General features: G+C 44.2%; 1 protein-coding gene across 1 annotated transcript in view; it reads left to right on the top strand.

Annotated features, from left to right (window-relative positions):
* Positions 1–1,171: 1,171 nt before the first annotated feature.
* The window catches only part of LOC124776077 (chymotrypsin-like elastase family member 1), a 44,633-nt gene continuing 28,229 nt past the window's right edge, over positions 1,172–17,575 (top strand). Inside the window, exons 1-3 of the mRNA XM_047250919.1 lie at positions 1,172–1,220; positions 5,124–5,222; positions 16,527–16,616. Coding sequence (XP_047106875.1) covers positions 1,172–1,220; positions 5,124–5,222; positions 16,527–16,616 — 238 coding nt within the window. The remainder of the gene's footprint in view (positions 1,221–5,123; positions 5,223–16,526; positions 16,617–17,575) is intronic.

Raw genomic sequence — 17,575 nt, 5'->3', positions numbered from 1 at the left:
CGTGATGGTATGGGGTGCCATTGGTTACACGTCTCGGTCACCTCTTGTTCACATTGACGGCGCTTTGAACAGTGGACGTTACATTTCAGATGTGTTACGACCCGTGGCTCTACCCTTCATTCGATCCCTGCGAAACCCTACATTTCAGCAGGATAATGCACGACTCCTGTACGGGCCTTTCTGGATACAGAAAATGTTCGACTGCTGCCCTGGCCAGCACATTGTCCAGATCTCTCACCAATTGAAAGCGTCTGGTCAATGGTGGCCGAGCAACTGGCTCGTTACAAATCGCCAGTCACTACTCTTAATGAACTGTGGTATCGTGTTGAAGCTGCATGGGCAGCTGTACCTGTACATGCCATCCAAGCTCTGTTTAACTCAATGCCCAGGCGCATCATGGCCGTTATTACCGCCAGAGGTGGTTGTTCTGGGTGCTGATTTTGTCAGGAGATATGCACCCAAATTGCGTGAAAATGTAATCACAATCAGTTCTAGTTCTAGTATAATATATTTGTCCAATGAATACCCGTTCATCATCAGCATTTCTTCTTGGTGTAGCAATTTTAATGGCCAGTAGTGTATATCCTCCATTGCTTGTGTTGCCACATACTGTTAGTGGGTGGTTAACAAACGTTGATGTCGAACATATGTGGTGTTCACATTAATGTGGCTGCACCGTGAATAAGTACAAGGAAGTTAACTGCGTCGAATCATGGGCCGATGAAAGATATACAACCGATTGACGGAAGAAGGAATTATAAAACGTTCAGTAAAAGACAGGAATACGGCAATACGTGTCACTTGGGAATGAGACAAGGAGGAAATGCGCGGAAGCGAATTCACACTAGCTATCTGAAGTCGAAAAGGAATGGTCGTAGAAAGAAATGATTCAGCGCACAGAACAACAACCTTCGGTGAAATTAAAAGCAAATGCATCAGTATCTTGAATAGGAACTTACTTATGCAATTAAGATTGAGCAACCATTGATGACTTTTTGGTTATCTCGTCAATAAAGCGTAATTTCTATATGGAACTGAGATTGCCTGTCGATAACGAAACTAATGTGAATTGTTATTAGGGGGACTTTGACTTCTCAGTAACGTCTCATCTCGAGTTGTCGAGGCCAGTATATAAGAGAACTGTCAGACGACGTCTGTCAGCCTTCTCAAAATGCTACAAGACTTCCTGCTGCTGTCCGCCGTCGCCGTTTGCGTGCCAGGTAAGTCTGGGTAGACGCGATCAGCTGCATAGTGGAGGCTCGCGGAGTTTCTGAGGTACACTTATCACTGAATAGTTACGATATTGTTGGTGTTTATTTACATTTTCAAAGAGAGGAAAAGTTCCGTTTTGATTGTATTTGTAATGGAGAGATGTAGCTCTTGACTTTGTGCCACAAGTTCAAATGGTTCAAATGCCTCTGAGCACTATGGGACTTAACATCTGAGGTCATCAGTCCCTAGAACTTAGAACGACTTAAACCTAACTAACCTAAGGACATCACACACATCCATGCCCAAGGCAGGATTCTAACCTGCGACCGTAGTGGTCGCGCGGTTCCAGACTGAAGCGCCTAGAACCACTCGGCCACATTGGTCGGCGTGCCACAAGCGTATTTTATTTGTTTCTTAGTTTCTAAGCTGTTGAACGGTGTAATTTTCACCAGTGGTTTATACTTTTAAAGGTAAAGAGTAACGTTATCATACTATAGTTCAATTAAAATTACGTCCCAGGTGACTTCTGTCATTTGCCGTTACAGTGTTGCCACATCGGGTGCCAGCTACCTCTCGGTTATAGCCGACACACAAACACGGCGGGTCACTTCACAAATGCTGTGAATGTGTAACGCGGAGCAATGTTAGAAGTGACCGCTGCGAGGTATACCGGAAATGAAAGATGTGTCGACAACTGATTTTTAATGACCAGTGACTGAACTGTAGCAGATGATGCGTTTTGTAGCCCTGAATTTTAAACTCACGTCCTAAGCTAACCAGAAACTCGTGAGGTGTAATGTATCCCAGATAACGGCAGTCAGCAATCTGAGGCACAACTAATATCACTATCGCTTCGTTCACGGCGATTAAGGACATCCTCTACGGCCAAGCTCAAGGCAGAAAATATTTCAGTTTCAGCGCTAAAAGCAAACCGTAATACCTCTTATCATTGGTTACCTGAAACTATCCTCTGGCTACTCGAGCTTTCATGTTACCCACCAATGAGCAGTCCTCAGTCGTATTTGATTGCAGATTACAGGCGACATAGACAGATTCCAAACGAGAAACAAATGATAGGAAGTAAAATATGCGCAAATAAAAATGTCAATACTATGATGATAATGACGAGGCAGATAATTATAAATAAAAAAATTACATTTAAACGCCGGCCGGTGCGGCCGTGCGGTTCTAGGCGCTTCAGTCTGGAACCGCGTGACCGATAGGGTCGCAGGTTCGAATCCTGCCTCGGGCATGGATGTGTGTGATGTCCTTAGGTTAGTTAGGTTTAATTAGTTGTAAGTTCTAGACGACTGATGACCTCAGAAGTTAAGTCGCATAGTGCTCAGAGCCATTTGAACCATTACATTTAAACCATTTAGAGGAATGAAAATAATAACAAAACTCTGCTGATTAGATTTATAAATATAACAATTTTATTACGTTTAACGAGATTCTAACCTACGATTTTCCTTGCATCAGGCTTACAAGCATTGCGCTACGCCACGCTGCTGAGCTAACTAGTCGCATTCTTCAGTACGAAGGGAAACCAGTCCAAAGTTGCAAATGTTACTTTTTTTATACGCTCGATGACTACACAGGTATCTACTGTAACAGTTGTGCCAATAACAGAAGTTGCTGACCCACAACTACTCCAGCATGCTGGAAGTTCGCAGCTTTATTTATGATTTTGGTAACCCAGTGGCAACGATGAATTGCACCCTTCAAAAATTAGACTTCGTGCAAAGTCGTGAGAAGCTTACCTAACGCAAGCCGAAATATCCGTGGTTATGATAACTGTATGTGTGATGCTGAATGGCATCTTGTGCGGGAGTATCCGGTAGTATTTGGTTAGTGCTGTGTATAAAACGTGGGTGTTCCATTCGCATCGTTGTTTGTGTGTGTTGTTTTTAGTGTGGTTGTCATGTGTGATGAAATAAAAGTGCCGGAACCGTGATTTGGGATCCAAAAAAATCAAGAAAGAATGCCGGACAAGGAACTGGACATGACCTGACCAATAGTTGTGACAGTTTGGAAGAGCGACGGTGCAGCCGTAATGTTGAGTCTCTGATTGAAGGAAACCAGCTTCAGTGCCTTAAGTACCAACTACCAAGTAATTTTAATCGGGCTATAGTATTAATATTTAGGTAATCTAATGTAGATTGTGCCGTAGTAACGAATTTCGCTCACTCAAGACGGTCTCTGTTCCGTCATGTTTTATCGTGCAGTGTCAGTCGGGTAGTATGGGCCGTACTAAAGCTGGGTAATAAAGGACTTACAAGTAAATTTTTTTTGCTTGTTTTTAAGGCAGGATACTAAGGTCGACGAAGAAGCTCACTGGGGAGTGACGAAGGGAATGGTCGAAGACTGCATACAGCAAGCCATTTCAAGTGTTTTCGAAGATGTGGTCGGTAGGGCTGCGCCCTATCGGTTTAATGTTTCTAGATCTACACTACACAGGGGATTGAAATATGTTGGAGGGAATCAGTAGACAGCTATGAATCTTTACAAGGGGTTTCTCAAAACAACATTTGAAGAAAATTACGAAGAAATGCTTGTAGTAAACACGAGAGATTTAGACTGCCAGTGAACGCCGTGAGCAAAGATTTAGTTTCAAAAGTTGACTTACGAGACGGCATAAAGTTTGAAAGTGCCTCACAGAATTACCAGAGAAAAGAAATTAGCAGGTAAAGACTTCTACGAAAACTTTGGGGGAAGCACCCACAACTATATTACAGAAAACAGCAGTCTATAAGTTTAATGCATTGTGTCGGGTTCAATGGACCACAGGTTGAAAACCTTTTAAACCAACTGTTCTTTATTGTCTTTCTCTTCCGATATAAAAAGAGGTTATTTTGTTTATGAACTACGAAAGCACCTTTTTTATTTCAAGGAATCTGGATTTTCTTGTATGGCCTGTACAACCCGACAGTTTTAATCTCACTTAGAAACGAAAGTCTCAGACTATTTTTTCTTGCTGTCTGTCATTTTCGTTAGAATCCTTTCTTTAGCATTTACATCGAAACAACTGTTCAAGTAAACGTTACATGCAGTTATACCTTATTTCAAAACAACAGGCGCCGTTCCTTCATTCTGAGGAATACCAGCTGAGGATTTAATGTCGTCTGTGTGCGACTGTCTGCTACCAACCACTACCCGTAGGAGGTTTAACGATGGACTACTTCTTGCAATCATCACTGCTGAGGAATCAGTCCAAGTCCTGCACCGTTGCAACAGGCTAAAGCATCAGCCAACAGCTGTTTGCTGACAGAAAATAGGAAGGCACAGACGACCGTCTTTACATGAGCTACTTCCTTTCAAAGGAGTTTTTAATGCTCACACTGTTCTCTCTATGAGAAATTCTGTTTTTAGGATTTCCAATTGCTATCTATACATTTTTCACAAACTTTGTTTACCTATTTCTAGCGCTTTTCCTTTCATACAATACATGTTTCCTACTGAGTATAGGTTCTTTGACTGTTGCCAACTGGCTAATATTTTCCGGTCTCCAATAATACTCTTTACATTAATAAAATATATGATGGGCTCACCAAATACTATTTACCGTACCGGAAAGGAAACAAGTTCAGAAGTTTGCTGTATTTCACTAATCCGGGAAGTTACAGTGATCGGGCCGGCCGCTGTGGCCGAGCCGTTCTAGGTGCTTCATTCTGAAACAGCGCTGCTGCAACGGTCGCAGGTTCGAATCCTGCCCCGGGCATGGATCTGTGTGATGTACTTAGGTTCGTTAAGTTTAAGTAGTTCTAAGTGTAGGGGACTGATGAACTCAGAAGTTAAGTCTCATAGTGCTTAAAGCCATTTTGACCCTTTTTTTTTTTTTTTTTTTTTTTTTTTTTTTTTAGCAGTGATCGGCAAATGCGAGGTGTGTACTAGTTATCTTTCCTTTGTTACAGGCATGAGGCTGCCCCTGCATCGCGTGGTACACACTGGACCCACGAGGGGTCTGGGTGTGGCTGCCGGTCGTATCTATGGAGGTCAGGAAGCTGCCAGCGGTGAGTACTGGTTGTGAAGGAACCAGATGAACAGTGACTCTAAACTAAAATGTAGACTTTCACGGCCGGAAACGTCATGTCCATTATTATTATTATCCGGGCTGTTATGCCGGGCTGTTAGTCGGTTGACAAATTTTGTCTCAATTCCCAAAGCTTCGTCCCCGTATGCGGGAGACATCTTCAAGGGGGTCCGTAGATCGATGGAAGGTCCAACACACCCACTGGCTCGCTACTGACTGCCGCTAAATTCCGTGTCCGCGCGCTCCCGCGCCGCGGCGTGACGTCACGTGTTTTGAAAACGTCAGTGCAATTGGCCGCTGTGCGCTGCCGTCGATCGTCGTTGCCCTCACCCAGTATTGGAGGGGTGGGACACATCTTCTTTAACACCGGCATCCATACACCGTTTAATTTCACGCCCTCCTCCTTTAGATTGAAATTATTAGGGTGTTTAGCGATTTCGATTGCTTCCCTGTAGAGCATTTCGTAATATGCGTTTGTGGCAGCTAGTGCTAGCGTCTCCTAGAAACGAATATGGTGGTTCCCTGGCTGGAAAGCATGCTCCGCAACAGCTGATCGTTCCGTTTCAACTCTTCTAAATTGCCCTTGTGCTCTTCCAAACGTTTTGAAACAGTTCTTTTAGTGGTACCCACATAAACATCTTCACAGCTGCATGGCACCCTATACACTCCAGCTTTTTCCAATGGTTCGCGAGCGTCCTTGGCAGGCTTAAGGTATTCCTGTATCTTCCTGGTGGGCTTGTAAATTACGGTAATATTCCGCTTCGTCAAGATCCTCCCTATTCGTTCCGTTACATTTTTAACAAATGGCAGGAATACCTTAGATTTTGCAGTAGCCTGTACGTCAGTATGATTTCTGCGTGGCTGTCTCAACGCACGTTTTATTTCGGCGGGCGAATATCCGTTCCTCATTAGTGCATTGTAGAGATGTTCCATCTCCGCGTCGAGCAATTCAGGTTCACAAATATTTCTAGCTCTGTCCGCTAACATCTTGATAACACCCCGCTTCTGGGTGGTGGTTCGAATCCCGGTGCAAATAACGGTTCGTGTGCGTGGGTTTACGGTATACTGAGTGGCCCAAACTACCATTTTCGTTTCTAAAAACCAGCACATCGAGGAAATGATATTTGCAGTCTACCTCCTCCTCCATTGTAAACTGAATTCTCGAGTTTATAATATTCAGATGTTTGTGAAACCGACTTAGTTCCTCCCTGCCATGTCTCCACAACACAAGCCTGTCACTCACGTATCGGAACCATATATTTGTTTTTTTTCTGGTAGTACCTAAGGCCTGTTCTTCGAATTTCTCCATAAAGAAGTTTGCAATTACAGGACTTTGGGGGTTTCCCATAGCCACGCCATCCGTTCGCTCATAAAACTGTTCATTCCACTTGAAGTATGTGGTCGTCAAACAACACTTAAACAGTTCTGAATTATCGGCAGGAAAAATTCGATCCAGCTGTTCCAATACATCATTAAGTAGAACCATGGTAAACAGCGATACCACATCGAAGCTCACCAATATGTCCTCCGGCTGGACCACTATGCCTTTCAATCTGCTGATGAAATGTGTCGAATTCTTTATATAAGAGCCCGAACGGCCCACATGTGGTTTTAACAGCGTAGTCAAAAACTTGGCTACGAGTAGGTGGGCGAACCAATGGCACTTAGTATCGGTCTTAACGGTACATTTTCTTTATGAATTTTGGGCAATCCATAAAGCCTCGCTGGTAGCGCAACCGAATTGCACAGACCTTTCTGTACACTCTCAGCCGGCCGGTGTGGCCGTGCGGTTAAAGGCGCTTCAGTCTGGAACCGCGTGACCGCTACGGTCGCAGGTTCGAATCCTGCCTCGGGCATGGATGTGTGTGATGTCCTTAGGTTAGTTAGGTTTAATTAGTTCTAAGTTCTAGGCGACTGATGACCTCAGAAGTTGAGTCGCATAGTGCTCAGAGCTATTTGTACACTCTCCTCCATGGAGAACTTTTTTATTAACCTCGACACATTTCTAAGAATGTTGTTAGTGGGGTCCTTATTCAGCTTCCTATATGCTTGCGGATCCAGTAGATCAGTAATTTTACCCTGATAGTCGGCCACATCCATAACCACCATTGCGCTTCCTTTGTCAGCTGGGAGAATCAAAATACTATCGTCGTCATTCAGGAGTTTTAAAGCTATTCTCTGACCCACAGTTATATTACTCTTCGGCGGTTTTGCATTGGCTAATATTCTCACTGTTACTATACGGATTTCTTCAGCTGTTACAGAATCCACACTGCGAATTCCTGCTTCTACACTGGCTATAATTTCTTCCTTGGGCACAAAACGCGGGCTAACAGCAAAATTTCCTCCCTTGGCAAGCACAGATGTCTCATACTCAGATAACGAACGTTTGGATAAATTGATGACGGTTCGGGAAACGTCTGAATACCGAACAGTCTGAATAGGTAGCAAATTATCAAACTTCTTCTTCTGTCTACTAGACGTTGTCAACACACGCTTCCACATGGTATCATGCAGTAGTCTATCAATTTTATCCCAGTCACCGCTGCACAGTTTATTACTGATCGTAATATGGATAGACATTAACTTACAGTTTGTGCTTGCCAAGTCCCGTCTGGTCTGCTGAATGCGCTCTCGTAGTAAGGCCTCCTCAGTCCGTTTGAAAATGCGTTGTGCCTTTCCCGAATAGAACAGTCGCTTTATCTTCAGAAACTTCGGTATAACGCCGACGGCTCTGCAACGAGACAGGAATGTGAGGGAACACAAAAGCTGCACTGTCTTCTTCTGGAGTCCTTTCAGGTGTCGCACTTCTCTTGACATCTCCTCCCCGTAGAGGCGTCTGATGCTAAAATGTAGACTTTCACGGCCGGAAATGTCATGTCCATTACGATTATCCGAGCTGTTATGCCGTGGTCGGTTGATGAATTTTGTCTCAATTCTCAGCCCCCTTGAAGATGTTCCCGCAGACGGGGACGAAACGTTGGGAATTGAGACAAAATTCATCAACCGACCACGGCATAACAGCCCGGATTATCATAATGGACAGTGACTGTAAAGTTAGTGGCAGCTGTGTAACATGGCAGCTGCGTTATCAGTGTTAATTGGCTAAAACAGTTAATCGGGTATGTCAACATAAACTGGTATCTCTGAAGTATTAGATGTGGCGAGTGTAGGGCTTAATGTTGCCAGAAGGAGAGGAACAAGGCCTCTCTGTTGAGGTTGGAACACTTCTGCGGAGAGATATTTGTGCGGAATCTCGGGCTCTTGTTGGGATAAGCGGCTTTTTCCCTACAGAATCAGATACATTCATAAAACCTGATTGTGGTGTCATACCGATCTGTAGGTTATCCCGAGTTTTAGGCGACGTTGGAACGTGACAGTCTGGCTTTGAGCTATCGAAGCCAACGAAGGTAAGAACCAAAACCTCCCTAAAGTGCATTGGACTCCACAGTAGGGCTGTTGATAAAATATCGATATTTCAAGAGTCGATAATGATATTTCTTAAATATCAATATATCGATTTCCTGATATTTTTAAAAACATCAACAGTCCTACTCCACAGAAATGTCAACACAGACCTTCTTCGCACAAGTGCTATTCGGCCCAACTGCCACAACTTCACTCTACTTTCCGCGAAATGTGAACTAGACACTTAATAAACACAGCCACGCCCAAGAGTTGAAGGCTTGGTAGTAGTTTGATGCTATTATTCATTTCGAATCAATCAAAACTGGTACTACGTAAATATCTGGACAACAAAATCTGGGGTATAACGAGCTACTCGTTGAGTAGAAGATGCTAAGTCAAAGTTTCCATTAACAGGTATTATTAACAAAGCAGAATATGTTGTAACACGAGAACTAGAGTCACTTGCAAATGTAACTCAGTCTTTTGTTACTAGACAAGTGGAATGAATACAGAATGTTAAGCATCTTGGCATATGGCTCCCTGAATACTTGCATTCAGATATAGACAGTGAAAACACTCCCCCTTTGAGACCAGGAAGGACCGGAGTGGGGTGATACCTTGGATCTGGTAGCTTTGATGGACTCACGGGTTCGGGAGCGGAAAACCACTGAACAGTTTCTAGTTAAGAGATTTAATTGACAAACAAGGTATACACGTTGTATTTCCACAGACCATTCCATGAATTACAACGACACAAAAATTTTGGCCCATACATCAAACTTTTGGAGCTCGATTATCAATGAATCTGTGGAAATAAGATTGTCTGACAACGAGACTCTCATCAATCGAGATAGCGGATATCAGCTAAACTCTGCTTGGAATCCTGTTCTAGAGAAGCTTCGTAGTCGACGTAGTTATCTGTTTAAAGATGGAAATCGACCTGGTACCGATGCGCCAGGCTTTCACAGTGGAGGGCGCGAGGTGCAGCGCACGGAGCAGTTATGAACGCGCACGAGGAGCAGCGCATGCGCAATGTCACCTCACAAGGGAACCTCCCCATCGCACCCCCCTCAGATTTAGTTATAAATTGACACAGTGGATAGACCTTGAAAAACTGAACACAGATCAATCGAAAAAACAGCAAGAAGTTGTGTGAAACTATGAATAAATAAGCAAAATATACAAACTGAGTAGTCCATGAGTAAGATAGGCAACATCAAGGACACTGTGAGCTGATGAGCGCCGTGGTCCCGTGGTTAGAATGAGCAACTGCTGAACGAGAGATCTTAGGTTCGAGTCTTCCCTCGAGCGAAAATTTTAATTTCTTTATTTTCGCAAAGTTACGATCTGTCCGTTCATTCATTGACGTCTCTGTTCACTGTAATAAGTTTACTGTCTGTGTTTTGCGACCGCACCGCAAAACCGTGCGATTAGTAGACGAAAGGACGTGCCTCTCCAATAGGAACCGAAAATATTTGATCGCAAAGTCATAGGTCAACCGATTCCTCCACAGGAAAACACGTCTGATATATTCTATACGACACTGGTGACGGCATGTGCGTCACATGACAGGAATATGTTGTCGATCCACCTAACTTGCACACTTGGCGAATGGGTAAAATGATTCTTCCACCTTGCCCGATTTAGGTTTTCTTGTGGATGTGATAATCACTCCCAAAAAAGTGATGAAAACATAAGAGTTTGTGACATAAACTGCAACAAATGAATGCAACAGTTTCACAGTCGCACAGTTTTCCCTGTGCCCTGTCAAAACATATGTTTTTTACGTTTTTCAAATGTTTTCATGTTTAGACCGTCAAATCCTGCATATGTCCAAGCAAATCTGAACATGTGCTGGAATTTTGGATAGCGAAGTTGATTATGTGTGAGTACCTGAACTTTGATAATTGTCTGAAAATAAAAATTAAACTTTTCACTCGAGACAGGACTTGAACCAAGGACCTCTCGTTCCGCAGCTGCTCACGCTAACCACGGGACCACGGCGCTCGTAAGCTCAGAGATTACTTGATGTTGCCTATGTTACGCATGGACTACTCAGTTTGTATATTTTGCTTATTTTTTTCACACTTCCACACAACTTCTTCCTGTTTTCTCGATGGATCTGTGTTCAGTTTTTCAAGGCCTATTCCTGTGCAAACTTATAACTAAATCTGAGGGGGGTGCGATGGGGAGGTTCCCTTGTCAGTACGGCTTTAAATAGCGGAGCTCAGTGCGTACTCGCCAGTACTACTACAGTGGCATTCGCCTGAAGATGGCCAGAAGACTCTGCGCCGAAATATCGTGGCAGTAAGTTACTGATATCCGGCAGTTCTCGCGTGTTTTTATGGAATAAGGTATACACAGCTTGTTACTGAGCAATAAAATATCCCAAGAATTTTGATGGATAGTCAGCTCATTGGCAATAGCTCTCTGAAAATGCGCGATAACTTTTATGACATAAATTATCTAATGGTTGGTAGGCCACTTGAAAATACTGAAAATACTCAGTCGATTTATAGATCAAAATACTTACGAAACAGCAACGACAGAATTGAACATATACGACCACTAGTTTTTTAAGCAACCAATACAGGATAAATGGTAGTGACTCAAGATGTCAGGTAGGGGACCGCGTTTAAAACCTGAACCGGCAAATTTCAAATGGCTTACGGGCACTAACTCACATATAAACGGTTTTAGTTTTATTATTAAAATACCGACTTTCGCTCATTTGCAAATAATTGACTCCTACGAGAAATGTCTCACTAAAAAAAGGAAATTACTCAAAATGTTGGGTGGGAGGTCGTCATTGAAAACTGATTAACAACAAGTAAATAGATCACAGGCGCTAGCCCATTCAAACATAATTAAATCTGTTATTCAAATACCTGGCTCTTGCCCATTTGCAAATTACTGATTCCTATGAGCAATAGCTCATTTAAACAAACACAGAAGTAAATTATTTAATATGTCGGGAACTAAGGTGCTCTTGAAAATTACACTAGCAACAAGTAAATAGGTCACAGCTTAATTTGTTACTGAAATTCCGCGCTGGAGCTGGTTTGCAAACAATCAGTTCCCAATAGCGCTAACTCATTTAAAAAAAAGAAAAAAAATGAATGATGAATCTGCTTTGTACTACCCTAGCACGACTGACATTCATCTGTGGCTACACACCTGTGCCCTGTGACCCGGCGGATGCTACCATGACGCCACACAAGGCAACATCTACGCCCAGGCTGCCACTGGCATCCCAGCCCGGAATAAACAATTCTGAGTCAACTGAACATTGTTTGTATTAAAGCTATCTAGAACCTAAAAATGATGAAATTTTGGATTTTCAGGTTACTTAGAAACAAAATGCTACAGCACTTCCTCTTTAAAATGATATATTAATCTACCCTGTAGCCCAAGCCCAAGTATTAAAGATATTATTTTCAGTAATGTGCTATAGTGGGTTTGTCGTGAGCTGTCATTTCTGAGGATTCGTGGTCATTGAAAACATCCTTATTCAAAACTCCCCGTCTTTCCAAAGAGTTTATATTATGTACGTGACGCAAAATTCTTGTACTGGAAATTGCTTTGTCTGCATATCACATTCTTTGGATACTGTTGTTTACATTCAGCATTTGCTGGTTAGTTCATGATTTCTATTGAATTTCTACTGGGTAACAGGAACTTATCAAACATGCCTCGATTTAGTAGCAGGAAGAAGCCTGCTGGGAACTGTACCAGTGGAACTGTAACAAGGGAAATGATTCTGAAAGTAGAAAAGTTATTCACAAAGAGAAATCTACTTCTGTATCCAATACTATCAAGACGTTGTATGGAACAGCTGCAGTTTATTGAAGGAGTGTAGTGAGGATAATGTGAACAAAATACGAAATTAACACTTATAGCCCTCAAAGGTGATAGAAAGTTCAGTATTGTGTTAGGAATGTTGGAAATTGAGTATGTCAATAAATTTCAAGTGACACATGGGAGGCCGGCGGGGGTGGCAGAGCGGTTCTAGGCGCTACAGTCTGGAACCGCGCGACCGCTGCGGTCGCAGGTTCAAATTCTGCCTCGGGCATGGATGTGTGTGATGTCCTTAGGTTAGTTAGGTTTAATTAGTTCTAAGTTCTAGGGGACTGATGACCTTAGAAGTTAAGTCCCATAGTGTTCAGAGCCATTTTACACATAGGAGTTGCAGCAGAAATCTGTCTCCATAATACTAACTATCATCACAGTGTTTCATTTTGTTCAGAATATGTTGAAATAGGCCAATTTGAGACTGATAGGCTTATCGACCGACAAGGAACCACAGTACAGTAAGAAACCAGTTCTTGGAACAAGTACAACAAATATCAGGTATCTGAAATTGTATAGAAGCTTCATCACAGTCTACCAAAAGCTGTCATAGAGACTCCGCCCAAACAGACCATGAAGGCCCAACGGAACCTACCGGCCGCCGTGTCATCCTCAATCCATAGGCGTCACTGGATGCAGATGTGGAGGAGCATGTGGTCAGCACACCGCTCTCCCGGCCCTATGCCAGTTTACGAGATCGGAGCCGCTACTTCTCAATAAAGTAGCTCCACGGTTTGCGTCAAAAAGGCTGAGTGCACCCCGCTTGCAAACAGCGCTCGGCGCACCGTCTGGTCACCCATCCCACTGTTAGCCCAGCCTGACAGCGCTTAACTTCGATGATCTGACGGAACCGGTTCTACCACTGCGACATGCCCATTGCCCATCACAGAACCTATAAAACCCAATTTTCAGTGATATTTCTGCAACTGATCTGTTGAAGAAATGGTTCCATGGACGTACACAAAGCAAAATGAGACTGTGAATAATGTAATTTGGACCAGATCCCAAAAAATCTGTTTGTGGAAATTCATGTTCTTCATTTTGGAGCATATGAAGGCGTTTCTAAGTATAACAAAGTTATCGTTATAAAATGTAATGTGCTGCAAAGGTTGGAAAATGTGCCCGTAAAGTATAGGGTGAGGGCAACTCGATAGACAATGAGAGGAAACGGGCTGCCGAAAAGAAAGGCAAGCCAAACAAAGAATGAAAGGTGTGAAAAGAAGGCTAGTTGGGGAGATGTCTACTGACAGTGAAACCCCCTATTATGGAGTTGGACTCCACTAAAATGTTAGTTAACTTCGAACTTCGTTTTTCACAAGTTCACTTTTTTGCCATATAAGGAATATTTCCTCCTAAACTATTAGAGATACGTAATTGAAACTTTCAGGGAATGTAAACAGTCTCCGTAAACACCTTTTACCATAGCCCTTTTGTCATTCTCAATCGATGACAGATTTTGTTTCAAAGATGTTACACCTAAAATGAGTCAATTATTTTCAGTAACAAAATAATTAATATCTTCCCAGAAAATTGCAATAAATTTGAATCCATATGGTACACGATGATAAATATATGTACTGCGCTACTGTAAAAGTTTCATCATTCTGGTGTAAATAGTTCATAAGAATATGTTCCCTACATTTAACATTGAAGGTACAGGACCTTCCAGGTCCTCTTAATAATCGTAAATTACATGTCACGGATTGCGCGGCCCCTTCCGCCGGAGGTTCGAGTCCCCCCTCGGGCATAGGTGTTTGTGTTGTTCTTAGCATAAGTTAGTTTAAGTTAGTTTAAGTAGTGTGTAAGTCTGTGGTCCGATGACCTCAGCAGCTTGGCGCCTTAGAAATTCACACACACACATACATACACACACACACACACACACACACACACACACACACACACACACACACACGCTTCTTCCATAATCATACAGAGCAAACATGACACTGAACTGTAAAGAGACTTTTTAGTGTGAGATACGTTTGTTTCATCAAACGGAAAAGGGAAATTGTGTGTGGAGGCAGAAAAATTATTATGAATAGGTGCCTGAACAATCCTTCAAAACATCACATCTAACAATGTCACACAGCTCTTTCGTTTTCAGTGACAACCACGTGGCCACTTAAGGTTCAGGAATCAGTGAGAGTCTTCTAATCTCAAGTGAAGCTGCTCTCTCGATGTGGGAGAATTAATAAATCTATGATGTGATCTTTCGCCAGCCTGAACGAACTTTGATTCATAACCCACTACCATATGGAGGAACTTTGATTCATAATTCACTGGCATAGGGGCCCACAACTGCACGCTTTGACTGTCACGCCACTGCGGAACATGTCCATGGCGTATTTGTGCCAGAAATACGTCATTTGTAATTTTCGATTAGCCAACGATCGGTACCATTTACCTAGGTGTTACACGATTATTTTCTCGGAAACAGTTCTATGATGTATGTAAAATTATAATTCAAAGAATCATTCGATCAGAATGATTAATCAGTGCTTAGAAATATGATATCCATATCGGTACTAGTGACTGTGGGCAACTGACTAGTACACTCCTGGAAATGGAAAAAAGAACACATTGACACCGGTGTGTCAGACCCACCATACGTGCTCCGGACACTGCGAGAGGGCTGTACAAGCAATGATCACACGCACGGCACAGCGGACACACCAGGAACCGCGGTGTTGGCCGTCGAATGGCGCTAGCTGCGCAGCATTTGTGCACCGCCGCCGTCAGTGTCAGCCAGTTTGCCGTGGCTTACGGAGCTCCATCGCAGTCTTTAACACTGGTAGCATGCCGCGACAGCGTGGACGTGAACCGTATGTGCAGTTGACGGACTTTGAGCGAGGGCGTATAGTGGGCATGCGGGAGGCCGGGTGGACGTACCGCCGAATTGCTCAACACGTGGGGCGTGAGGTCTCCACAGTACATCGATGTTGTCGCCAGTGGTCGGCGGAAGGTGCACGTGCCCGTCGACCTGGGACCGGACCGCAGCGACGCACGGATGCACGCCGAGACCGTAGGATCCTACGCAGTGCCGTAGGGGACCGCACCGCCACTTCCCAGCAAATTAGGGACACTGTTGCTCCTGGGGTATCGGCGACGACCATTCGCAACTGTCTCCATGAAGCTGGGCTACGGTCCCGCACACCGTTAGGCCGTCTTCCGCTCACGCCCCAACATCGTGCAGCCCGCCTCCAGTGGTGTCGCGACAGGCGTGAATGGAGGGACGAATGGAGACGTGTCGTCTTCAGCGATGAGAGTCGCTTCTGCCTTGGTGCCAATGATGGTCGTATGCGTGTTTGGCGCCGTGCAGGTGAGCGCCACAATCAGGACTGCATACGACCGAGGCACACAGGGCCAACACCCGGCATCATGGTGTGGGGAGCGATCTCCTACACTGGCCGTACACCACTGGTGATCGTCGAGGGGACACTGAATAGTGCACGGTACATCCAACCCGTCATCGAACCCATCGTTCTACCATTCCTAGACCGGCAAGGGAACTTGCTGTTCCAACAGCACAATGCACTTCCGCATGTATCCCGTGCCACCCAACGTGCTCTAGAAGGTGTAAGTCAACTACCCTGGCCAGCAAGATCTCCGGATCTGTCCCCCATTGAGCATGTTTGGGACTGGGTGAAGCGCCGTCTCACGCGGTCTGCACGTCCAGCACGAACGCTGGTCCAACTGAGGCGCCAGGTGGAAATGGCATGGCAAGCCGTTCCACAGGACTACATCCAGCATCTCTACGATCGTCTCCATGGGAGAATAGCAGCCTGCATTGCTGCAAAAGGTGGATATACACTGTACTAGTGCCGACATTGTGCATGCTCTGTTGCCTGTGTCTATGTGCCTGTGGTTCTGTCAGTGTGATCATGTGATGTATCTGACGCCAGGAATGTGTCAATAAAGTTTCCCCTTCCTGGGACAATGAATTCACGGTGTTCTTATTTCTATTTCCAGGAGTGTATAATTTACTCTTCATTTGTTCTTTTATTCCGATTTACGTGTCTTTCAGAAAGGAGCAGAATGGATAGAGGTGGCAGAGTCGTCGAGTCACAGAGGCCACACAGTACTTGGAGAGATTCCCAGAAGGCAGCGCCGGCAGGTGAGTAGGTCACCTCAAAACACTGCACACAAACCACAAGTAATTTTGACTGTGGCGCAAGGTACCTCCCCCTCCCAGGCATCACCACTTTTACAACCTAGAAGTCGAATGAGAAGGAAAGCCGTTTTTAGTGAAGTCCAGGAAGGCACTCTCCGGACACTGCAGGACGCTATATATTCTACTTGGGAAACTGAATGGGGTCCGACAGTTTTGAGACACTTCATAGGCGTGAGACGCTGCTGAACGTTGGATTCAGAACTAATGTTTAACGCAGCATAGAAACTGCCATAGCCGGCTAATATGAATAAAGTAGAGATCTGACAGAGAAACTCGACTGTGCCGACGAGGACCCACCTCATTGGCCACAGAGAGAATTGGAGAGAGAGTGAAATGCCTTTAGCCGGCTGAAGTGGCCGAGCGGTTCTAGGCGCTTCAGTTTGGAACCGCGCGACCGCTACGGTCGCAGATTCGAATCCTGACTCGGGCATGGATGTGTGTGATGTCCTTAGGTTAGTTAGGTTTAAGTAGTTCTAAGTTCTAGGGGACTGATGACCTGAGATGTAAAGTCCCAGAGTGCTCAGAGCCATTTGAACCATTTTTGAAATGCCTTTAAATGGTGGAAGTCTCCTTGCTGGTTGATCGCCTGACGGATAGGCAAGTGAAAGGGAGGGACGATTTCTAAGGATAAAGAGTGCAAACGCGGAAATGCGAGGTATCCTTTTAGGGATCACTTGGCACGAAATTACTTCTCTATAGAGAATCTCCACTGTTTCATCTAGATCTCAGATTGTGCTGCAACGCCGCCATACAAGGTGTATCGAGGTACTTAGAAAGATTTCTGGCTGATCTGCACTTAGCTATTATCAGGGGTCGCTGTAGCAACTTCAGCATCAACCTACAGTTTACTGTAGTGAGATAAACGCCGCAAATGAGTGACGATGCCGAAAGATTTTATTATT

The sequence above is a fragment of the Schistocerca piceifrons genome, chromosome 2 (genome assembly GCF_021461385.2).
Source record: "Schistocerca piceifrons isolate TAMUIC-IGC-003096 chromosome 2, iqSchPice1.1, whole genome shotgun sequence".
Classification (NCBI taxonomy): domain Eukaryota; kingdom Metazoa; phylum Arthropoda; class Insecta; order Orthoptera; family Acrididae; genus Schistocerca; species Schistocerca piceifrons.
This window is presented reverse-complemented; position numbering and strand designations above follow the sequence as displayed.